The sequence below is a fragment of the Myxocyprinus asiaticus genome, chromosome 27 (assembly GCF_019703515.2).
Source record: "Myxocyprinus asiaticus isolate MX2 ecotype Aquarium Trade chromosome 27, UBuf_Myxa_2, whole genome shotgun sequence".
In the NCBI taxonomy this organism is placed as follows: domain Eukaryota; kingdom Metazoa; phylum Chordata; class Actinopteri; order Cypriniformes; family Catostomidae; genus Myxocyprinus; species Myxocyprinus asiaticus.
The window spans coordinates 26,917,584-26,943,603 of NC_059370.1; the positions used below are offsets into that span (position 1 = coordinate 26,917,584).

General features: G+C 37.2%; 2 protein-coding genes across 3 annotated transcripts; both read right to left on the reverse strand.

Annotated features, from left to right (window-relative positions):
• Positions 1–1,349: 1,349 nt before the first annotated feature.
• On the reverse strand, positions 1,350–22,013 carry LOC127417693 (LON peptidase N-terminal domain and RING finger protein 1-like). Of its 2 annotated transcripts, none has more exons than XM_051657855.1 (12): positions 20,782–22,013; positions 16,143–16,261; positions 14,758–14,880; positions 14,168–14,266; positions 13,797–13,926; positions 11,367–11,442; positions 10,950–11,064; positions 9,754–9,875; positions 9,377–9,535; positions 9,088–9,250; positions 8,320–8,469; positions 1,350–5,533 (listed from the first exon to the last, which is right to left on the reverse strand). In XM_051657855.1, exons 1-12 carry the CDS (start codon positions 21,092–21,094, stop codon positions 5,384–5,386), a joined length of 1,719 nt encoding a protein of 572 aa, XP_051513815.1. In that variant the 5' UTR covers positions 21,095–22,013; the 3' UTR covers positions 1,350–5,383. The 2 variants fall into 2 exon arrangements, with proteins under 2 accessions (XP_051513815.1, XP_051513814.1); XM_051657854.1 differs by having other exon boundaries at positions 14,096–14,266; positions 20,782–22,012.
• A 1,776-nt stretch (positions 22,014–23,789) lies between these two features.
• On the reverse strand, positions 23,790–25,547 carry LOC127417711 (mediator of RNA polymerase II transcription subunit 7-like). The gene is made up of 2 exons (XM_051657892.1): positions 25,403–25,547; positions 23,790–24,693 (listed from the first exon to the last, which is right to left on the reverse strand). The coding sequence occupies exon 2, from the start codon at positions 24,682–24,684 to the stop codon at positions 23,962–23,964; it is 723 nt and encodes a 240-aa protein (XP_051513852.1). The 5' UTR covers positions 24,685–24,693; positions 25,403–25,547; the 3' UTR covers positions 23,790–23,961.
• Between the last annotated feature and the right edge of the window lie 473 nt (positions 25,548–26,020).

Genomic DNA, 26,020 nt, shown 5'->3' on the forward strand with positions numbered 1-26,020 from the left:
GAGTGGAAGGAAAAAGTGTGGAAGAAAAAAATGCACAACCAACCGAGAGAACCACAGCCGTATGAGGATTGTCAAGCAAAATCGATTCAAGAATTTGGGTGAACTGAGGCTGGGGTCAAGGCATCAAGAGCCACCACACACAGACGTGTCAAGGAATTTGGCTACAGTTGTCGTATTCCTCTTGTTAAGCCACTCCTGAACCACAGACAACATCAGAGGCGTCTTACCTGGGCTAAGGAGAAGAAGAACTGGACTGTTGCCCAGTGTTCCAAAGTCCTCTTTTCAGATGAGAGCAAGTTTTGTATTTCATTTGGAAACCAAGTTCCTAGAGTCTGGAGGAAGGGTGGAGAAGCTCATAGCCCAAGTTGCTTGAAGTCCAGTGTTAAGTTTCCACAGTCCGTGATGATTTGGGGTGCAATGTCATCTGCTGGTGTTGGTCCATTGTGTTTTTTGAAAACCAAAGTCACTGCACCCGTTTACCAAGAAATTTTGGAGCACTTTATGCTTCCTTCTGCTGACCAGCTTTTTAAAGATGCTGATTTCATTTTCCAGCAGGATTTGGCACCTGCCCACACTGCCAAAAGCACCAAAAGTTGGTTAAATGACCATGGTGTTGGTGTGTTTGACTGGCCAGCAAACTCACCAGACCTGAACCCCATAGAGAATCTATGGGGTATTGTCAAGAGGAAAATGAGAAACAAGAGACCAAAAAATGCAGATGAGCTGAAGGCCACTGTCAAAGAAACCTGGGCTTCCATACCACCTCAGCAGTGCCACAAACTGATCACCTCCATGCCACGCCGAATTGAGGCAGTAATTAAAGCAAAAGGAGCCCCTACCAAGTATTGAGTACATATACAGTAAATGAACATACTTTCCAGAGGGCCAACAATTCACTAAAAATGTTTTTTTTATTGGTCTTATGATGTATTCTAATTTTTTGAGATAGTGAATTGGTGGGTTTTTGTTAAATGTGAGCCAAAATCATCACAATTAAAAGAACCAAAGACTTAAACTACTTCAGTCTGTGTGCACTGAATTTATTTAATAAACGAGTTTCACAATTTGAGTTGAATTACTGAAATAAATGAACTTTTCCGTGACATTCTAATTTATTGAGATGCACCTGTATATATGATCCATTACTAATTATATTATCAGCATAACAATTTGAGTGAATAACTGAACCTAAAACATTTAGATGCTTTTCAGAATTTGAATGACTACAGTACACAATTTTAGTATAATTACACTCAGGCTGGCATGGACTCTACAAGTTTGTGCAAATCCTGATGATCCATGCTATTCCTACATGATTTGGAAATATTCTAAAGAAAGAATGGATGCAAGGAAATACAAACTTTCATTCACACAAATTTGCCCATTTGAAGAGTGATCTAAAATGTCCTTCTTCCTTTTGCAACATATTATATATATATATATATATATATAATTTATTTTATTTTTTTAACTTGTTTATGCCCAGGTTTAAATGGGATCCTAAAGTTTTTATGTGGTCTCAGACCTTTGGACTCTGTGCAGTATATGCATTTGAAAACTGAACATTCACTGATAAATGCTAAAATCTTAAAAGCATTTGACAGCCTGGTGCCAATTTACAAAGTATATAGTGATTGTATGACCCCATCTAGTGGTTGCTTGGTAAAACAAACGCAACTGCTAGTAATATAAAGATTTCATTGTTATTTCCAGTGACAGAAAAGCAAAGACATTTCGAAAGAATTATCTTTTATATAACATTTATTGTATAATGTCATTAAGAGTCAGAGACAAATCGCTGAAAATATCAATGATACAGACCCCTAGTTTACACCAGGGCATACAAAATTGTAAGATACTCTGGCTAAGGCTGCCTTAATTTCAAACACATCAATACGTGACATTAAGAAGAATTAGTGATAAAAAAGAAAGGTAAAGGATGATTTTTAAAGCAATTTCAATACAAAATGATTTTGTAATCTGGCTTATTGATACTGCTTTGACTAATTTATAGATTAAACCTAACAAAAGACTCTTTTTATAGCCATTTCTTAGACTGGACAACTTATTTGAGGGCTGCAATAGCACCCTTCTCCTGGTTTATGAGACTATCATTATGAATAAAGTCACTCTCCAAGACTGCAGCTGTACTATCTTAAAGCAACACCACAAGATTTGCCACCTTTACATACACGTATCCAAAAGGCTGAAAAATATTATGTCATATGTGACTCAGGCAAACAAGTACATTTTCAAAACATACCTATTGACAGATGAAGCAGTTCTGAAATGTTGAGAAAACATTTTTTAGTATTTCAAGTCCTGTATTCTGAAAATGGAAGGTATTATCCATAAAGTGTGCCCCTTTAGATACGAAACAACACATCAAGTTTCTATTATTAAATTACATTTAAATAAAAACTATTCTGATTTGAGTCCCTTTTATACAGACTGATGTGATTTTTGTGCACGTTTCTCTGGATCACTGCAGTCTCCATTGAAGTCATTAGTAATGTGTGGCTCAGCATGTGTTTGACCATGGAGGTGAGATCATTAACAGCTGTGATGACAAGTTATCTTTCTACTGTGTGAAGAGGAATATAACTACAGCCCAGAGGATCTATGAAGCTCAGGTTTTGGATGAACTATTGTATATCACAAAAAATTGTGATTTCCACTTAAAAGTAATTGTTCAGTACAGGTTCAGCCATACTGCATTCAAAACAGGGTTGAAAACAAAGCACCCACCCTTAAGTAACTGGTTTTCAAGAGCAAAATGGCAAAATGACAGTAATCATCTTTAGAACAGTGCACAAAATATCAAATCTGAGAACTTTAAATAAATTAACAGTGCAGGTGGGTGCCTGTTTACCCTTGTTGAACACCTAGCCATTAGAGCTAGACACACACGGAAAAAAAAAATTATGGCACAATCACCAAAGTAGAACATTTGAAAAAAGTTTTCACCCAGTTTCAAGTCCATGTATACAAGTATGTTAAATCCTGTGTAACATTGCAGTTTTAACATTCCTCGGAATGTGACACTCAAACACAAGAGAGGAGAAATAAAAAAAAACATGAATCCTTAAGGAATAGTTCACCCAAAAATGAAAATTTGCTTATAATTTACTCACCCTCAGGCCATCCAAGATGTATCTGAGTTTCTTTCTTCATCAAAACAGAATTTAAGATTTTTAGGATTTCATTTCTGGCCTCCTCATTTTTTTGACAGTCCAAAATGCATATTTAGGGTGCATCAAAATAATCCACACGACTCCAGTCGACAAATAAAGTTCTTCTGAACGCAAACGATTGATTATTTTTAGAAACAAAACAATACTTATATACTTTTTAACTACAAATGTTAGCTTCCGTACATCTCTGTGACGTGCGCTCATGAGAGGGATGACATAAGCTCGCTGGTAAGGTCACGTGTCACGTGGAGTCAGGACGTTTACAAGAGAAACTTGCACAGACCAAGCACCGTTCACAAACCAAAACAGTCCAAACCAATTTCAAAACAATATATAAGAAAATAAAAAAAACATTTCCAAATAATAATAATAATAAATAAAAAAACAATGTAAACAATGATGCACTTCCTGACTCCTCCTCCACGTGACTCATCCCTCTCATGAGCGCGCGTCACAGAGATGTACGGAACAAGTATTGTTTTGTTTCTAAAAATAATCAATCGTTTGTGTTCAGAAGAACTTTATTTGTCAACTGGAGTCGTGTGGATTATTTTGATGCACACTAAATATGCATTTTGGACCGTCAAAAAATGGAGTACATTCACTTGCATTGTTTAAAGGAGGAGGCCTGAAATTAAATCCTAAAAGTCTTAAATTCTCAGAAATTCAGATACATCTTGGATGGCCTGAGGGTGAGTAAATTATCAGCAAATTTTCATTTTTGGGTGAACTATTCCTTTAGTTTTTAACCATACATCTGAAACTAGATTAAGGCCCTGCACAAGGCACAAGCACACAAAAAATAGTCCATGGCTTGGATAGAGAAGGTTGTAGAGCTATTCTGTTTAATCAGGTCTTCCAGACAGTTAAACCTTTACAACACCTCCCAAAACTGCTATGGAGACCATCACAAGTCTGAAATGATCTTCTGTTTAAAGGGATAGACCACCCAAAAAAGAACATTCTGTCATCATTTAACCCCCTCATTTAATTTCAAATCTGTATGACTTCATTTTTGCCTTGAACACAAAAAAGTTATCTACAGTAGCAGAACATGTGACCCTGGTCCCCTTTCACTTTCATTGCATGGAAAAGAGCACCTTAGACATTCTGCTAAATATCTCCGGGTATAAAAATTATATGAGGGTGAGCAAATTATGACAGAATTTTCATTTTTGGGTGAACTATACCTTTAAGAGTAAAGTACCTGCCTCCATTCTCCATTATCATGCCAGAAAGCTTGCCACACATAATGCTCAGAACGAAAAAAGCACAGCTAGCAGCTTTCATTCATCAATTCATAATATTGCAACAACAACTAGAAAAAAGCAAGCTTTGAAGTGTATTCTCTGCATTACTATTGCAGTATTTCAATCCTTATAAATTATTGAGGACAAAAATATTATTTCTGATTCTACCAAAGTTTATGGTGATCATGGCCAGAATTGTGACAGAAATTAGCAGTGAGATTTCGAGGCTGTACTCATTAGCACCTCACTCATGCATAATCAATGAGCTCTTCTTCAATTATCAATCTCTTGGGCCAACTGTTTGCCTCCCGGCCACAAATGTGAGCTACACATAAAAAAAGATCTGGCCAAGGCCCAGCAGTACTGGCAACATTTAAATCTCAAATATATTTAAAAAAAAAAAAACTAGCTGTTGGTATAAACTGCATCAGCTGCAATATTTGGCATCCACTCTGACGTTAAATGAACCAAACAGTGTAAACCAATAAACAGCTGTTCTATATAGAATGAGTCTTTGATTCTTTGGTGCTCAACTCAAGTTGGAATTAAGTTGACTAATTCAACAGTTGTTCAGCCCATAAAAATGCATCAATCGATTTTCAAAATCTTCAAAGCTCATCAAAACTAGAAAAGCAAACACCAAAAGCATGTAATCTTGTTTTTAACAACCCAGATCATACCGACGTGCTGTCTTGCAAAGTGTTATACATCCAAGCACAAGAGATCTTTTGTATGTATAATGATCAAGAAAAAATTGATCAAGATTTATCCAAAAGTGATCAAGTTTTGTGGCGAGAGGAAACATGAGTGATCACTGCCTCTTGTAGTTCAATCAAAAACGTAGAGTAAAAAAAAAATTAATTCAAATTTGTTCTTCCATGGTACATGCATGTGATGACAAAAGAGATAAAACATACAGGCATATAATGTGTCTCTGTCCTAGCTCTGAGAGAAGTATTCTAATACAATGCGTAGATGACCCAGTCTGTCCTTCAGGGAGGTAAGAGACAGTACGGTGGTCTGATAGGCTGGATCTAACTGTAGCACAGACAGCAGCCACCAGCACCAGGCTGGCCCATTAGCAGAAGCCTGCAATACAAAAAACACATTCATTCTCATTAAGACAATTACTATTCAGATCATTAATATGTGTGTTGCTGACTCTTGTGTTATATGCTATCTAGAGGCAGACCGATAATTGGTTTGACTGATATTTTTACCAATATTAACACTTTTCTACCTAATTGGTAAGTGTTTCTTTAAAGTGATAGTTCATTAGTTAAATTTAATCATTGTTTACTCACCCCATGTTGTTATAACCCCATATGACTTTCATTTTCTTAACACAAAGGGAGAAATTGTGAAAAACTTTTGTGCTCAGTGATGTCATACAATGGCGTTTATAGTGACCACCTCTTCTTGCTTCAAAAGGACGCAAAAGTATAATTCAGAAGTCTAATAAATTATTTCATGAGAATCATGATTATTCTGAAAGCATACGATAAGGTTTGGTGAGAAACAAACTGAAATCGAATGTATTATTTAGTGAAACTGTTGACCGACCTTTGCTCTCCTCTGCACGTTCTTGAGACTGCACAAGAGCAACTGTAGTTTGCAAGATGGGGTGTTCAAGCGAAAACTTGTCTTGTTTATCTAAAAACAGGTCTGCCACAGCCATACTAACAAAAGAACACAACACAGCTGCACACAAACCAGAGAACGAACTTACTAAATATGTCTGATGATGAGTTTGTAGTCAGAGAATAGATGCATTTCTATGCCCAACCTTATTTGTTTGAAATGGAGTTCTGAATTAAACTGAGAGAGAAAACATGATGGCAAACGACACGTGATAAAAGGTATATTTTCTATGTTAATCAGAGTTTTTGTCCTAACCAGCCATGACAAGTGACGGTACATTCTGTCGATCACTTGATTTCTATTTTTGGCATTGCGCTGGGTAACCCCATCCGCTGTGATCTGGCATCAGTCCAAAATTGTTCTCATAACAGTATATCGAAGTCTGCATCTCACTTGCCAGTTAAAAATTACTTGATTTTGGCCAAGACACCTACTGAATGTTTTCACTGATGTCTCTCTCTTCAGTCAGAGATATGTCACAAATACTCACCGGTTCAGAAAGGAGAAGAGGTGACAGACAATCCTGCCTCCTGTAACTCTCTGTTTGATTGAAATCTCAGTTTCAAACAAATAAGGCTGGGCATAGAAATGCATCTATTCCCTGACTACAAACTCAGACATACAGTATTTAGTCAGTTCGGTTCTCTTGTTTGTGTGCAGCTGTGTTGTGTTCTCTTGTAAGTATTGCTGTGGTGGGCTTGTTTTTAGATAAACTATTTTTCGCTTGAACGCCCCATTTTGAGAGAGGGGGCTGCATGAACTTAATCTCGTGCCCTGACATGAGTATAGCAGAGGAGATCAACGGTCAGTCAACACTGAGCACATTTTTTCACAATTTCTCTCTTTGTGTTAAGAAAAAAAAAAAAAGAAAGTCATATGAGATTATAACAACACAGGGGTGAGTAAACAACGACTGAATTTTCATTTTGGGGTGAACCATTCCTTTAATATTAGCGCTACTGATAAATGACACCATTTGGTGTGTCTCAAAAGAATAGCACCCAACAATGCCATTACATTAACGGTAAAACAACAGTGTTCACATGTAAAGTAACTTAGTTATGTAATGCATTGTTTGCAAAAAATACTCAACTTTTCTACATTACAAGCACTCATTCTCAAGTGTGAAAATTGTTGCATTTCAAATTTCCAATTAGACATAGCCCAAAACAAAGACAAAAACACAACACAAACCCATTTAGATTGCAAAACAACAAGAAATGTAATGCCATAAATAAATCACAAAAATATATGCCGATTTGTTTTTTTATTTGTTACTGTTAAAAATTAAGGCTATCAATAGGTGTTTCTTCCACTTCGGGCAATTTCATGTCCCAGAAGATGATATTTATTGTACAGATTTTAACCTCTTTATTTTTGTTATATGAAATTCACATTTAAAATCACTTGGAAACTTTTAACTAGGCCTTTTCAAATGCCTTTTATGTTAAATTTATTTTATTTTTTTGCCTTGTCCCAGATGTGAACTTTCAATATTAAATTATGAAAATCCATTATAAAATAACAAACTATTATAAATTATTGTTTAAAACTATGATAGTCTAAACAATGAGTGAAATAAACAAACCATTTCAATATGTATTGTGTGAAAATTAAAAAAAAAAAAAAATGTTTACAATTATGATAAAGTGTAAAAATATTATGTAATTGTGTGTATTTTGGATACATACATTGTTAGCTATGAAATTAGCCTCAGCAAGACAAAAGAGTTGGACATTTTATTCCAAAAACATAAAAAATTTCATTTCCACTATGGAACACTATTAAACACAATACCGCCACACTGTGGTGGGAATTTGCAAGAAAAAAATAACAAAAATGACATAAATCTCATGTGATGCATGTTCATACACTGCTGAACATTGCTAGTAGACAAATTATATAAAAAAAATAGCGAGAATGTGAATTTATTTTTTAAACAAAACTTTCTAGAAGTCCACAGCAGTGCTCAAAGTTGAAGAAACAATCCAACAGATTAAGCGACTAATATCCCTCTAGCACCTGGAGGTCCCCGGAGCAGTTTGAAAACCACTGATATATTAGAACAATAATCCAAAAATGGTTCTGCATACTGGTTATCAAACATTTAAACGTAAAATAACTAGTATCTGTATCGGTCGTAAAACAAACAAACAAACAAAAAACAAAAAAACAATATTGGTCACTTTCTTTTGCTAACTGCAAATGAATGCACGTTCTGTGTGTGCTCTGACCTGAATGTCGTCCTCTTTGTCAGGCATGATGCCGTACTGGCGACTGATCTGCTCCTGAATTCGGCTGTTCAGACGGTGGTACCACTCCCTTGCCTGCTGATACACACTGTCGTGGAGAAGCTGCAGCAATTCAAGCTCTGCATCTTCAACCTAAAATAGATGCATGAAACAAATGACAATTACACTTAGCTTGTGATTTAGGTCCTGCTATCAACTCGTCCTCCAATGCATTAACAAATGTCAAAATAATGCTTGCATAATCCATTTATATAAATGGGTTTGAAAAAGCTTGAATTTGTCTCTAATTATGGCAATTCAAGAGAAAAAACACTAACACTGTTGCATGGCTCTACCGGCCTGAACCTTAGGCTAATCTAATGGAAGTAATTGCATAGCCCAAATAGCTTGATTATCATAGTGACAAAAAAGTCCACACCTTGGTGTTCTGATAACTTCTGGGTGGCAAAACATCAGTCATACAATGAAAACGGGTATGGTAAAGGTTACCAACCTTAACCTTTCGGTTTCTTAATTTACATAAGGGCCGTAACTTCATTTACATTAGGACTGCAATTCAATTTACATTGGGCAAAAAAAATTTGTGTAAACTGGGTAATTTTTTTTTCATGTTTCGATACAGCTTCAATATAGCAATAAAAGACTAAAGCATCTTCACATAAATGGAATGGCTTTATAAATGGAAGTGTCCATGTGGTTTTTAAACTTTATGGATTGTTAAACAAGTTATGGCAATTTGTAATCTTCAACCTTATGATCCTCCAGGTACTCAATATCAGCAGTGTGGTAGCCATCTCTCTGTCCTCTCCGAAGCACTCGAAAGCGACTGCCTCCCACTGTATCCACATAGGAGCGGCCATCAGGAAGCACATCCAGATCCAAAATCTCCAACATGCAACCATAGTCTGCAAAGCTGTGACAGAGAATTCAGGTATGAACCTTTGAATAACTCATTCTGTAAATAGTCTGAGAAATAATAAGGCCTAAACATAAGATAAGTGTACAAAAGCTAATTCATTCATTCATTTTATGTGTGTACCCTTTGCCATGCTCATAGCTGCACATGCCAAACTTCTTGGTGCCCGTCTCCATGCATCGTCGCATCATTAGACGGTAGCGAGGCTCAAAGATGTGCAGTGGGCATGGGATGCCAGGGTAAGCCACCGTGCACACAAAGATTGGGATGTCCTTAGTCAAACTGTAGATAAGTATACAAAACAATATAAGCTCACACATGTCGCTAGTCTTCTGCTATTCTAGATTGTGCCTATAAACTATATGTTTTATCGCATTTCGTGAAGAAGGGGAACACTGGGGCTCGTCCAGATCTTGCAAGAAAATTCTGATGACAGTAACTTAACTTGCAATATATAGGTAGGATCACTGTTGTTTGTTACTACGGAGAGAAACACTCACTTTGAGAGCTCTGCCATCTCTGCCTCATGCACCTGTTTCCTCTCAGGCAACTGCTGGGGGAAGAGGCGGGACATAATCTCCTGCAGCAGCACTGTGGGGTTGTACTTCCTGTTCTTAAAATACTGCAAATAGGTAGTGATTCAGTGAGACCTTGTTATGTAATTAGATGTGCTCTGTGTAAAGATTTGTGTCTGATTTAAAATGTTTTAATCTGTACTGCCATGCAAAGGTGAAACAGTGACTTAATATTGGTCAAAACTGAGTAATGACCGAAATCTGGTCTCTTGGACTAGGATCTTTCACATGAGAAACGGTTTGGTTGAACTATGCTCCAATTCAGAGAAAACTGAGTGAGACTATTTTATACTCCACATTTGGCACTAAAATCAAAACAACCTTCTTTTCTGTTTCAGTGTTGGCATAGTTACTGCCTTGTGGCCTTTTAGAACAGTTCAGGTGAAAACAGTATTTAAAGGGATAGTTCACCCAAAAATGAAAAATTCTCCAATGATTTACTTACCCTCCTGGCATCCCAGATGTGTATGACTTTCTTTCTTCTGCAGAACACAAATGAAGATTTTTAGAGAAATATCTCAGCTCTGTAGGTCCATACAATTCAGGTAAATGGATGGCAACATCTGTTGAAGCTACAAAATTCACATACTGTAAAGGGAGCATAAAAGTAATCCATATGACTCCAGTGGTTACATCCATGTGTTCAGACACAAAATGATAGGTGAGGGTCAGAAACAGATCAATATTTACATCATTTTTTTCTCATAAATCCTCCTCCCTGCACAGTATGTGGCAATATGCACACAAAAACAGAAGAAGGAGAAAGTGAAAAAAAAAAGGGCTTAAATATTGATCTGTTTCTCACCCACACCTATCATATCATTTCAGAATCAGTTGTCTGGAGTACTTTTATGTTACCCTTATGTGGATTTTGGAGCTTAAAATTTTTGGCACCCATTCACTTGCACTGTATGGACCTACAGAGCTGAAATATTTGTCTAAAATCTTTGGTTGTGTTCAGCAGATGAAAGAAACTCATACATATCTGGGATGGCGTGAGGGTGAATAAATAATGAAAGAATTTTAATTTTTGGGAGAGCTAACACTTTAAGTGTAGTTAGACATGTTTCGACTAAAAAGCAATCAGTTTACGTATAAAAAAAGGTATGTTTTTAAAGTACCTCCTGCAGCGGTTGTTTGCAGAGCGGACAGCGGAGGTTATGGTCGAGACTTCTCTCGATGCAGTTTTTGCAGAAGGTGTGACCACAGGGTGTTGTCACTGGCTCATAGAACAACCTGTAAAACATTGATCATGAGATGGGCGCAAATCAAAAAGAATAATAATAGATCAATTACCCTTAAATGAATCACACTGCCCTCAAATCAACAGAATACTGAATCACTGAATTTCATCAAACCATTACAATACAGTGGGGGAATACTATGGAGAAAAATACTGTTTTCCCCGTGTCTTCAAACTAGCAAGTGCCCACTATAATCTAACATTTAGCTTCTATAGCAAAGTTAAAAGAAATGGAAGCGTCCACTGGCCAGAAATAAGGCCAGTGAAGCAGGACACACTGTAAATCTCCACTGACCTGATGCAGAGAGGGCATTCAAAATCAGCAACTGTCAGAACACTGAGGCAGGACTCTCTGCCCACACTACACACACCTACAGAGAGAATAAAAATCAAATCATTTAATTACAAAGAAGTCTGAATGGTCATCCTGTAGGGCTGCCCCGACCAAAGATTTTCCTAGTCGACTAGTAGGAGTTAATTTAAGCCATTAGTCGACTAGTCACACGTTTATGATATTCATTTAATTACTTTAGTATTTTTTTTGGGGGGGGGGGGTCATCAGAAAATGGTTTGAGTTCCAGGGCTGAGAAAGAATGTTATAAGTTACATTGCTAACACTGTTCTACATTACAGCGAAATACTAAACCGTAATAATGTAAATTTTACAAGTGTACACATGAAGTGAGCCGCAGTGACACCGGCAAAATCGGTAATGATTCTGAATGTGTCGGGGAAAAACCAGCAAGGAGACTGTCTGAACGTTTTGTTAATTTATAGAGAGAAATGCACATTAGGGTTGTGCCAACAGACAATGGTCAGAGTGGGATCGACGATGGTCAGAGTGATCGCCAATAGCTGATGCCTTTGACGATGTCAAGACGATATCTGGCTCGTTTTCCCATTAATGTCTTAAATTATTATTATTATTAGGCTATTATTATCAAATTAATATTACAAATAATTTGCCTGTAGACACACAGACACGCGCTTGAAGAAACACACTTTATTATATTATTAAGAACAGATGACACGCTGTTTGTACGGAGGCGTGCATTCTCGTGGAACACGCGCATGTAAAGGGTTCTCACTCCTTCTTTGTTTATGTTTTTTGAATTTATTTATTTTTTGTGCAAGAACAGTCTCATCTATGAGTGCTGCAAATGACCTCAGACATCTCAGCTCAGGAGGTGTTTTGAGTTCAGTTCACTTTATTTCCAGAGCTGTGTTCACTGTATTGTGAACACAACTCTGCAGCCTATACATCTGTGATTAAATCATAAAATAATACAAAAACATGCTCACCTCGAACCATGATTTATATTTCAGTGATTATTATCATCATTATAATTATTATTTTTACATTTATAATCGTTTTTATGTCTTCATTTGTGTAAGTAATTTTCCGCCATGATGTTAAGACGGATACTTGCCTGATGGTAAATGGAAAGGTGTGTGTGTGTGATATATATATATATATATATATATATATATATATATATATATATATATATATATATATATATATATATATACTATTCTTTTATCAATTCATTGTTTTAATTGATTTTTCATTTCGTTTGGAGTGCAATTTGAATTTAGAAATTGTATTTGATTTGTATATGTATTACAAAGAAATATGTATTTGATTTAAGTTTTTCATTTTTTTAATAAATTAATGTAATTTTCAATGCAAAAATCACTAAAGCAAGAATATTCACTGATCCCTCAGCCCCAGGGTTGCCGATGTAATTGGATATTGTAATATATATATCGTGAAGGAGGGAACAAAACAAATTTATTCACACACAAGATGTATTTTCCCGGATAACGAAATATATACCAATATAGAATGCACAGATGAAGTAGGTTTTTTGCCAGAGAGATGTTGACAACTGTTGTAAAAGTTGAACAACACACATTTTAAATGCACTTATTTTTTTTTTCAGTTTCATCTGAATTTTTTGTTAAAATAAATAAAAAATAAAGTTCAAAGTTTGAAATCAAGGTGTCTTGCTTTATTGTGTAGGCTTAACCTAACCCTGCTTAATGAAAATTACCACATAGAACCACCTAGTGTCCAACCAGCGGTAATACTGGTGTTCATCGTTTTTATGTGGAGTTTTTTGACAAACCGACCAATCAAAACTTGGTCGACCAAGACTCTTCTCATCGACTAACCTTTGGTCGACTATCAGGGGGGCAGCCCTATCATCCTGGTTTACTTTCTAACCATGCCTTTGATTTCATCCATATGGTATCAATCATTTATCTGCTACTAATAAACAGTGAACTTACAAAACCTCCAAGTAATCTCCAAAATCAAAGTGAACATTACTCATGTATAATTTATAAACTATTACTAACATGTTAATGAATACATTTTTATAGCACATGCTTACTTGCCTTATTGCTTTTATAAAACAGGTACTTTCATTAAATAACAATTAAACATTTAAAAAACATTAAAACATTACTTTAAGCAAATTAATTGGGCTCTATTCTCCCACCAGAAGATGTAGTCCTTGACATGTAAATAATAACAGAATGCTATTCTGTGGGTACTTGCAGTGATATATAAAGTATCTACTGTAGACAAACAGGTGTTTCAAGTCCATTTATTTATTTATTTGGTTTGTAGCCTTGTAATAAGCTCTTAAAGTTGGGTCCTGATCATCCAATTGGCATTTATTTTACGAGCTAGTTGTGATTAACATAATATCTTTACCTCTGCTCTGTTTCTCCTCCTTCTTCATCATCAATTCCTCATCTTCCTCTGCAGTAGGGAGGAAGGACACGGCTTGACACAGACTCAGACAGCACTCGCCACTGGAGCCATGCTTCACTTTAGCTGCATTCTGGGGCAGAACATGGTAGAGGCAGAGTGAACAAAACTTTTTTTGTAAGTACAGCTTCAGATAAATTCTAGGAAGGAATTTGATATATATAGCGCACATTACAAATGTTACATACATAACTACATTACATAAATTACACAACAGCGTAAGTGCAGTAAGTACATCGCACCAGGTCAGAGTCAGTTTGACCCTCAGCACTGTTATGGGGGAAGCGCTGACCATCTGTGCATGAGGGGCTTACAGTGCTGGTGATAGGACAGGGGTCTTGCAGGTACTCGGCCACCACATGCAAGATCTGTGGAACCTCTTCTGGTACAGCCATGCCCTCTGCTTCCAAGATCTGCATATAAATCAATGAATTATCCATTTTATAAACCATTAATTCATGTTATTTAAGCAAAGCATGTTCCATAATTGAATTTTTTTAATCAAAGTTAATCCTCTAAAAATGTTTATCGAAACGTGTTGGTCTTGATTTCTAAAGACTTAAATACGTTTATGGCGAATTTATTCTTCTGCCTTTTCTGAGAGATAGAAAAAGGGGCAGAGACTACTGCTTGAAATGTGAACATTTAAACACCACTGGGGCCAGCCTTTAGAATATTATTTAAATATGAGTCGCATGCTGTCCTGTGAACAGACTACATGTGAAATATTAATGCGGACCAATAAGAAGAAGGTGTTTAACATCTGTATGACGTTTTCCTGAAAATGCGTGCTAGCAATCTGTTTCGACCATCTCAACGAACTCAAACACCTTCTTTTTGGTCAGATTTTGTTCGAAATTACATCATAACCATTCTTTCTTTGATTTGGCACCTTAAGACCCACCTTCTTAATCTGGTTTTTAGCAGGGGCAAAGTCAGACTGCTGTTTCAGGCAATGGTTGAACTGGATGAGGGCATCAGTCTGTCTGCCCATTTCAAGAAGCACATTCCCTTTACGAAAGAAACCCTACAAGCACAGATTACAGAAAAAAAGATTATAAACCCAGATAATCCAAGCAAGCATTTGTAGAAAAAAGAGAGAAAATCATTCAATCTCTCCCTCAACCTGCAATGATATATAACAGACTTACGCAACATGTCCGAACTTTTATTTTATTTTTTGTGGAGCCTTGGAATCTTGGTTCTTTACATTTATGTCTATTGTAATTCTGGTAATTATATTAATTTTATTGTAATGCTGGTAACCAAAATTCATTTTTAATAATGAAAAATGAGTTCCTGACAATAGGAGTTATTCTTATAAAATATTCTAATCAGATACCATTACCATTACAAATAACGGTAAACTCTTTTCCATACAGTATTTTCAGCAGTCCATCTGTAAAAAATGTTCAAAGTGCCCTGCCAATAACAATCTAGATGCAATAACTATGAAACCGTGGCAGTCATCATCTCAATGCCATGCCATGAGAGTGCATAATAGTGACAATCTGGAAAACTGACATGTATCCACAAAGTACGTAACGGGATATACAAACAATAATGCTAGGAGTTGAAGTGAAACTGATACATATTTTAAGCATGACTGAGTGCAGGGCACTCTGCTGTTACGCATACTGGCACTGTTACCATAGTTCATCACTGTTGATGCTAGGGTTAGGTGATAGGGCGATGTAATCGGATTTCGGCAATATCTGACAATTATCTACAGATGATGATCGGCAACATCGGGAAATTGCAAAACCATAGAGCTTGGAAGTCGCCAAATATATTAAATAGCAGCATAGGGTATGAAATTAGCACCCATCAAATGCGGGTAGCCTATATCATGTGCATGACGGACAATTTTGCTCATCTACCAGCTACTGTGTCGGGCGACCTGTAAGAAGTCTCGGAATGACACATGACAAGAAATGCTGTTAAACACAAAGACACGTGCTTGAAGAAACACACTTTATTATATTTTAAAAACAGACGAAAGAAAAGCTGTTGATGTGTGTGTCTGATGCACTGTTTGTTCAGTAATTTAATTTTTCAAAGCAAAACCGATAAAGCAAGAATATTCACCGATCCCTCGGCAGGGGGTTGGCGATGCAATTGGATATCGCAATATTTTTTATACAAATATCGTGAACATATTTCTTAGATATCGCCCAGCCCTAGTCGATGCCATTCCTAAACAGTAATCAAGCTTAAGCCTCGCCCTCCCTGGACCATATAAATAAGTACTGGTAAAAAACATGTAATCAGCTAATAGATGGCCCTCACCTCAGTCCAGTTGGGTCGCACACAGCAGAGGTCATCCAGGTCACGGAGGGCATCAGAAAAGCGACGGAGGCCCATGCAGGCCTCGGCCCGCCAGACTTTTAGGCTCACATCATCAGGGGCTACCGAAATATGAAGAGATAGACAGGTAGGATTCAATACATCACAAAATATCACATTTGGATCGCAACTGAAACTGCAGAAAATGCATGAGAGAGACCCAGCCTGTCTGAGAAAGCAAAAGTGAATCTGTGGGTTCAGTTTCAATCTGTCTCAAGCTTCACAGAAGCGACTCTGACCACACTGAGAAAAACTGGTTTCCGAGTTTGTGCTTTCTGTAGGACTTGATATGAATACAAATATAAATAACAATATCAATACAAGGATCTAAAGTATTGACACAATTTTTATATACAGGTGCATCTCAATAAATTAGAATGTTGTGGAAAAGTTCATTTATTTCAGTAATTCAACTCAAATTGTGAAACTCGTGTATTAAATAAATTCAATGCACACAGACTGAAGTAGTTTAAGTCTTTCGTTCTTTTAATTGTGATGATTTTGGCTCACATTTAACAAAAACCCACCAATTCACTATCTCAAAAAATTAGAATACATCATAAGACCAATAAAAAAAACATTTTTAGTGAATGGTTGGCCTTCTGGAAAGTATGTTCATTTACTGTATATGTACTCAATACATGGTAGAGGCTCCTTTTGCTTTAATTACTGCCTCAATTCGGCGTGGCATGGAGGTGATCAGTTTGTGGCACTGCTGAGGTGGTATGGAAGCCCAGGTTTCTTTGACAGTGGCCTTCAGCTCATCTGCATTTTTTGGTCTCTTGTTTCTCATTTTCCTCTTGACAATACCCCATAGTGGTTCAGGTCTGGTGAGTTTGCTGGCCAGTCAAGCACACCAACACCATGGTCATTTAACCAACTTTTGGTGCTTTTGGCAGTGTGGGCAGGTGCCAAATCCTGCTGGAAAATGAAATCAGCATCTTTAAAAAGCTGGTCAGCAGAAGGAAGCATGAAGTGCTCCAAAATGTCTTGGTAAACGGGTGCAGTGACTTTGGTTTTCAAAAAACACAATGGACCAACACCAGCAGATGACATTGCACCCCAAATCATCACAGACTGTGGAAACTTAACACTGGACTTCAAGCAACTTGGGCTATGAGCTTCTCCACCCTTCCTCCAGACTCTAGGACCTTGGTTTCCAAATGAAATACAAAACTTGCTCTCATCTGAAAAGAGGACTTTGGACCACTGGGCAACAGTCCAGTTCTTCTTCTCCTTAGCCCAGGTAAGACGCCTCTGACGTTGTCTGTGGTTCAGGAGTGGCTTAACAAGAGGAATATGACAACTGTAGCCAAATTCCTTGACACGTCTGTGTGTGGTGGCTCTTGATGCCTTGACCCCAGCCTCAGTCCATTCCTTGTGAAGTTCACCCAAATTCTTGAATCGATTTTGCTTGACAATCCTCATAAGGCTGCGGTTCTCTTGGTTGTGCATCTTTTTCTTCCACACTTTTTCCTTCCACTCAACTTTCTGTTAACATGCTTGGATACAGCACTCTGTGAACAGCCAGCTTCTTTGGCAATGAATGTTTGTGGCTTACCCTCCTTGTGAAGGGTGTCAATGATTGTCTTCTGGACAACTGTCAGATCAGCAGTCTTCCCCATGATTGAGTAGCCTAGTGAACCAAACTGAGAGACCATTTTGAAGGCTCAGGAAACCTTTGCAGGTGTTTTGATTTGATTAGCTGATTGGCATGTCACCATATTCTAATTTTTTGAGATAGTGAATTGGTGGGTTTTTGTTAAATGTGAGCCAAAATCATCACAATTAAAAGAACCAAAGACTTAAACTACTTCAGTCTATGTGCATTGAATTTATTTAATACACGAGTTTCACAATTTGAGTTGAATTACTGAAATAAATGAACTTTTCCACGACATTCTAATTTATTGAGATGCACCTGTATTACTGATCAGACCAGCCCTACTGAAACCCGACACCCAAGTTTTTCACTCATTATTACATTTGTGTATATTGTGAAGTAAATTGATTTGATTTAATATTTTAGATATTACATGTGAATTCAGGCTTTTTTGGAGCATTTTAAATGTTTATAAGCAAAAAGAGAGCAACACAAAAGCCTTTTATCACCCTCTGAACTGCAGTTCCTTGCATAAGCATTGCTCCCCCCCACCTTTACGGAATATGAGGCATTGAGCCTCTCAGTTTCCAGGTATTAAAGCACACGTAACTTCAATGTACTGTAACTTAGATCACTTGGATGTGGCTGCATTAGACATGCACCATCTAACAGTGAGGAAAAGAAACTACCTTCTAAAGATTAAACACAAGGTCCTTCACCTGCTACAAGATAAACAATAGAGGGGGTGGATGAGCTTGCATTAGAAATAAACAAAATTAAACTACAAAGTGGTGTGACAGTGACTGGAAATCCAAAATCCCATAAGAGCAGAGTTGGACAGAAATGCAAACTGTATCTGTCACGCTTATATATGTGCACTTCGACAGATAAACAGGAATAAACCAGTGCAGTTGCCAAAACAAAACAAGATTATGTCATCGGATCCATGGTTACACAAGAGGGAAAGTATACGTGGGGCGGAACTCTCAGCATACAGGAAACCTCTAATTAGATTAAAAGAGCTGACAGACATCTAGGTTTTATGAGGAGGGTTTATGTTACTAGACATTTCACTAGACATTTCAGTGTAGTCATTCAGTGTCATTCACAGCCATTAAGTCACTGTAAAATGAGACATGGTTCACCAAAGGACAAAATGGTACATTTACTGTAGGAGTAGTACTATACATACAGTATATTAGAAGAACTATATGATATCAAAACAAAAGATATTAAACAAGTAAGAGATGCAGACCAGTTATGAAACTGCTAGCTCATTCTGTCAGGGGATGCATTAATTGCACCTGACTCCCCACAACTACATCCATGCATGATATTACAATACTTTCTATGATATAAAAAGTCTCCTTTGTGCATATTGTATGTCTAGGGGGACTTGTTATTTCACCTACGTCTACCCTGGAGGTGCTTCAATTTACCCCTGGTTTCTGTCAGAGTGTGATACATATATTAGCAGCTCACAACATGTTTTAACCCACTTTATCTGCTCATTAACCCTTTAACAGGCCCAAGATTATGAAATCACTGTCACTTTCAACAAGCAAATCACCTCTCTAACTCGTTTGCAAGTAGGTGGATCACAAAGTCGAACAGTATCTAACAAAGTCTTCAACAAACCCACACTGTAAAATGCAGCAATCTAGGGCAAATGTTTCTAAAAACAACAGATCTCCAACTCCTCTATGCATATGGGTTTCAAGTTTGTCTCTAGGGGCTTTCTTTCAATTTTAACTATGTCTACCTTTGTTTATAGGCTGTAAGGGCTTGGTCTGTAAATCAAAACCATACACAGAATTAATTAGGCTACATCACTTATCTGCATTCACCACATAGTAAGAACATGAACTGAAATTAGCTATGCACTATATCTCCAGTCCCCTGTAAAATTATCCTCATTTAATTCAAACAGTGTGAGTGAATGTTAACTTGACCAGATGTTGGCAGTACTTCAGTAGTGAGTGGTAGGTTTGCAAAATCATTGGCCTTCGGCATAATTAAGTGTGCTGTCATTGCTGTTCCATTGTTGCACTGCTCTCATACTCTGGTTTTGAACTAATGGTGTTTCGTTCATAAACGTAAATTAATTTTTAGTGAATGAATCGTTATTCACTTCCAATTTTTTGGTGGTTAACAACTCTGAGTCAATAGACGGTTTTCCATCATCAGGCCTAATGATTACCATGCTGAAGCAATATGGGCTCACTGGCATGGTTACAGTTTCTTTTTCCATCTTCGTGCTTCAAATTCAGGTTTGGAATCAATGGACTGGGTAAGTTACCTGATTGAAAGTGGAGGCCACTGCTATGTACTCCAAACACCCCCCTCATCCCCCACCCAATGGGGGTGCCAATAGGGATCTCGCCTAGGGCGACAGAATGGTCTGAAAGAGCCCTGGATCACTGAATGAAATGTCTAAGTGTTGTTTGGTCTGTATATCAGCACTCTTGGAACGGCACTCATCCAATCAGGTTTGAGGACAAAAACTAACTGTTGTACAGAGCTCAACAGTTGGGATCCAGAAGTAAAAATCCTATAATTTCTTTCCATATACCAATTGATTTTTACCGATAATTTACAAATCTTTAAAGACAGACCTTCCGTGAGCTCCAAGGTTGTTCATCGATGGTATGTGCTTTTCTTGAAGCCACCTGTCCGCATTATTTCAACATCATTGTTTAGAAAATCGTTTTTAATAGCAACGTTCATCATGAATACTACCCCTGGTCCAGCTGAGAAAGATTTTATATATAAATATATATTTATACATATAAGTTTTATATATTTCCATCGTTTAATATTCGATTACGTCTTTCGCAGTTCTTCATGGGATTGTAAGGGGAGACTAAAAGAGGTCCCCCTGTTGCACAATGTATATTTTGCGAACAGACATCAAGGCGGTTGCATAAGGTTATTTTTCCTCCAAAACCGGGTTTTCATCAACAGACATGCTTTACTTACCCATCTCTATCCCTTCATCCGCAATACGCAGCGCTTCAGTAAACTCGCTCGTTTTCAGTTTCTCCTGAATGTGACACTTCATCTTGGTCTCTTCGGGGCAACATTTCTCAATGACGCTGAAGAGTAACACATTGTTTTTGATGTTCTTTGCATCCCTCTGTTTTAATCGTTCTTTGCAAGTGGGGCATCGTGAGGGCAGTAAAGCGCCCATGCATCTCCTGCAGAACGAGTGACCGCAGCTCATGGTCATCGGCTCGCACATGAGGAACAGGCAGATCGGACACTCCAGCAGATCCATGCCCGCGTTTTTCATCCGGTGGCAGCTTCCTACTAAAAGCTGCACAGCTGGTCAAAAGTGAAGGAGCTCAAATTGTGCCCATGAAAAGTGGCATGATTCAAAAGTTGGATAACACGAGTCTTTTTCTTTACACAACGCAGATCTGCCCTATCTCATTTCATGAACACTCCTTTTATAAGCTCCTAATGGCCGATGGCAGTTTCTGCGAAATGGTGCCAGATTTTTAGGACAACTGACTTTTATATCAGACGATGGATTTAATATGTATGGCTATCCGTTGTCAATCATATATCAGTCTTTGTTGTAGGAGTACCGTTTTCCCTTTTTGTGCATGATGAATTGGTTCACTCCGCTTCAGTCCGATCACGGTGGCTTTGCTGACTCCGAAGATCTCCATCAGCGCAATGCACAGACAAAAGAAAGGTCTGATTTAAACAACGGATCTATGTTTTCTGCCTTGCAGGACCAACATCTTTCTCTCGCGCTTTGCATGTATTTGATAACACTGGGTTCGTTTCTGACACCATTATATTACATAAATAAAAAGCATGTGACGCGTGCTGAGGCTTTCCATTGGCTCCGCGCTCCACGTTGACACCCTGTTGTGAAACAGCGACCGCTGCGTTTCATAACACGGAATCTCGCGCACTAATTCGACGACTCAACCGGGCAATATTTTTTATTAAGGAAATTGCGTCATACGCGTACAGGAGTTCAGTAATTTATGTCGACGACGACATAATGGAAACTATTCCCGGCTTGTTTTCTTTGTGTATTTCAGTACGTGCATAAGAGGTTTTCCTTTTGATATCAAATGCATGCAGTCCACTGCATTGTGCAGTCTTTTTACTGGATTTTGCATTATAGGTCAGTGACCACTAATAACCTTGACCAAGCATTAAGATTACAGACTGAAGATAACACTGTGTGACCATTTCCCCTAATGTGCCCGTATGTAAAAATAAAATAAAAAAAATAAATAAGCACTCTACACTTTTGCAAACCATTTCTTACCTAAGTTTCATACATTATATGATGTGTATGAAAGCTCATTTTCTGTATGTCAAGGTACAGATGGTGGCATCCTTGTGTAGCTATATAAGTTTAATTTACTGTTCAATGACAAGGAAACAGCATGTTAAGATCGCATTAAGAATAGAGCAGCATTGTGAATATTGACCTCATGGACATGTGAACCAAGGATACAAGAATAAGAATGAGCTTTATTGACAAGTATGCTTACACACACACACTAGGAATTTGTCATGGTGACAGAGGCTTCCAGTGCAAAGAGAATGCGAAAAATATACATATACAACATATGCATATAAACATTACACATATAAACATACATATAAACAGATATACATAAACCGTGAAATAAGAATAAAAAAATAAGATACAACAGATATAGAGGAAACTACAGTAGGGCAATAATGTTCAAAAAGGTTATATAGCGATATACAGTTATGTGCAAGGTGATTTAATGTATTGGAAGAGGTAGGATGTCATATAAATAGAAATAGAATATAAATATGAATGAATAGTTGAATATGCACATGATTGTATTGCCACAATGAATTGTTCATAAGGTGAATGGCCTGAGAGAAGAAACTGTTCTTGTGCCAGACTGTTCTGGTGCTCAGTGCTCTGTAGTCCATTTGGTTAAAATGTGTCTCTTATTAGACTAAAGTGCACTTATGTAAGATTGCATAAGTGCATTAAAGGTTGCATAAAATTTGCACCACCTCCAACCATTCTACATGAAATAAAAGTGCCAGTGAGAATAGCTAAATAATAGAACATCACATGGCACATAAAATTGTCCTCTAGTGTATTTTACTATATGAACAAGCCCAGTTTCAGGTAAATTGTGTGGAAATAACTCAACTATGTGGTAGTTTACCACCATAATTTAGTCATGCCTTCACTACTACACTACAATATTCTATAAAGTTTGGCTAAAGCTTGGGAAGCAAAATGTAAAACTTAAAAGAACATTCCGGGTTCAACACAAGTTAAGCTCAATCAACAGCATTTGTGGCAGCATAATGATTACCACAAAAAATGATTTAAATTTCTCCTCTTCATATATAAAAAAAATAAATAAATAAAAATAAAAAACATATCAAGGTTACAGTTAGGCACTTAAAATGGAAGTGAATGGGGCCAATTTTTGGAGGGATTAAAGGTAGAAATGTGAAGCTTATAATTTTATAAAGCACTTACATTCATTATTCTGTTAAAACTCATGTATTATTTAAGCTGTGAAGTTGTTTAAATCATCATTTTTACAGCTGTTTTAGGGTTTTGGAATTTGTTGACATTACATCGTCATGGCAATGAAGTTGTAAAATTGGCTATAACTTTACACAGAAAAGGTTAGTAAGTTATTTTACCACACTGAAATCATATTAACATACATATTGTTTACGTATTGTGGCTATACTTTTGAAAACTTTTTAACGTTTACAGATTGGCCCCCATTCACTTCCATTGCACTGTAATCCAAATTTTTGCTTTTATAAAGAAAAGGAGGGACAAGTCAAAAAATGTTGTGGTGAGAAATCTTATGCCACAAATGCTGTTGATTGATCTTAACTTGTATTGAACCCGGAATATTCCTTTAAAGAGTGGGGTAAAATGTGTATTTTTGTTTAATTCATATGACTGAAAAAAAGAAACAGCAATCAAAAAGCACAACAATTCATACATGAAAATGAAAAGATTAGTTGATCTCTTTTTTATTATTTTATACATACAATTCTACTTAAGTGACAGTGTAGGCTATCAGCTTGCTGGCAGAGTTTCTGTGACAACGATGAAGAACTGGCATTCCCTGAATAATAACAAAAACAAACATAACAAATTCCTTAGACAGCTCAAGTCATCTCATCAATAATACTGCACATTGCAGCATCCTTATCCCACACTTTGTCCCTCTTAGAGAGCATATTCTGGTCCATTTGTGGAACCATGCAGCTAACTCCTGCCTCATCTACATCCATAGGCTCTGTTTTCAGTCTAGAAGCTCCAGTTGAGCCTGCAGCCTCCCCTGTGCTGGAGTTGTTTTGTTGTGGCAAATCATCAGGCAAGGAAGCAAGACACCCCTGGATCATCTCCACCACTCGCTCCAGGTGCTTCTGGAAACGCTCTGCTGTCTCCAGCCTCTGTCTCTTCTGAACCTCCATCATGACGCGAAGCGTCTCCCTGGCCTGGTGGGGTCGGTACTCATTTATGAGGTGATGCATGTGGACAAAAATGAGTTTCAAGTCCTCCAGCTTCTCCTCTCGCTTAATGCTGCCTGGGCTTTTAATGAGGATGTCCAGAAGGTCGAGGAAGTTTACCAGGATGGACATATTTAGCTTCTTCAGCTCTCTCTTGTGGTCAAACTGCATTGGGTGGAGGCGCTCAATGCCCTGGCTCTCCAAAGGCCGAATGATGAGGTCATCACATTGGAAATGATTACCAAACATCATATAACTGTCTCGAATAGGTGGAGGGGGTTTAGGGACCAGTCCTTTTCGCACATTCTCATCCGTGTACTCCTTGATGTACTGCATAGGAGGTGGCGGAAGAGCACTGACCTGCTGTGGCTCCCCCATTTTGACTATCTAATAAACATAAAAGGGGACAAAATCAAATATATTTATTAGATACATCAGTGGAATTACTCATTACTATTAATATTCATTTAAACTTTGCCTAAAATATTTGCAATACATGAGAAATCAGTAACACGTCACAACAATGTTGCATTAGTTAAATTAGTTAACATTACCAACGAGCAATACTTTTACAGTACATATTGATCTTGGCTAATGTCGTTTTTAACATGCACTATTACATTTTTAATATTGTTTAAAAAAGATGTATACTTAAATAAGATGTTTATTTTAACATAATTGTATGTAGATAACATACATATCTTAATGCATTATGAACTAACAACTCAATTAATATTAAGCAAGATTATTACAGTCTTTAAAAAATAAAATACACTGTTCACTGTTAGAGCATGATACCTAATTCATTAACTAATGCTAATGTAAAGAACCTATTGTAAAGTGTGCCAAAATAATCTGTTCCAAACCGAATTTGCTTTTCTAAAACATTTTATTGTAAATCAAACATAGTGGAGAGTATAGCAAATACGTTTTCCAACAACGTAAAAATTACTTTTTTAATCAATAATACCGGTTTATAATCAATAAACACAACTAAGCTAACTGCTACCGTTCACCAAATAAACGATACAAAGATTCACAAAGCATTTGTCCTTACGGATCTCATCACTGCAGTATTCAACAAAATAACACATACCGAAACTGCAGCCTTTATTAATAATAAGTCAGCTACATAAAAAGATAACTAGTAAACATAGAAAAGACGCTCGAGTCGTCTAGCATGTCTCGACTGCATCAGATTTAAATATGGAGCGACTGGATTGGTACCCAGTGCCCCAGCAACGATTAATTTCATTGGCCAAAGATAAATGAGGCGGGTTCAAAATAAAAGCCTGTTAAATGTCGTGATAAACGTTTGAGCGGACATGAATTATAAAATTAATCATGCTGACGGCATATTTGCTGGAAAATGTTCTATTTTCTTGACATAATTTCGCACCTCTTTAACCCCCACACAAAACACTAAAACAATCTCATTTTCAGCTGTCGTGTATGCACTAGCAGAGGTGAACAGTAATTAAGTCATTCTTTGATAGCTATTATGACACCGATGCGGTTGCCTTATAAATGTCTGCGGTTAGAGAATTTCACCCTCGGCCCCTAATGTATCCTCTTCAAAATATTACTACTCATGCAAGAGAATTTCTAGGGCAATCATATTCTAGTTCACTGTTTCCCTGACAGTAAGTAGAAATGGTCAGATGAATCCTGCAAATGAACCTGATAATAATGTATTATTATTAATTATTATTAT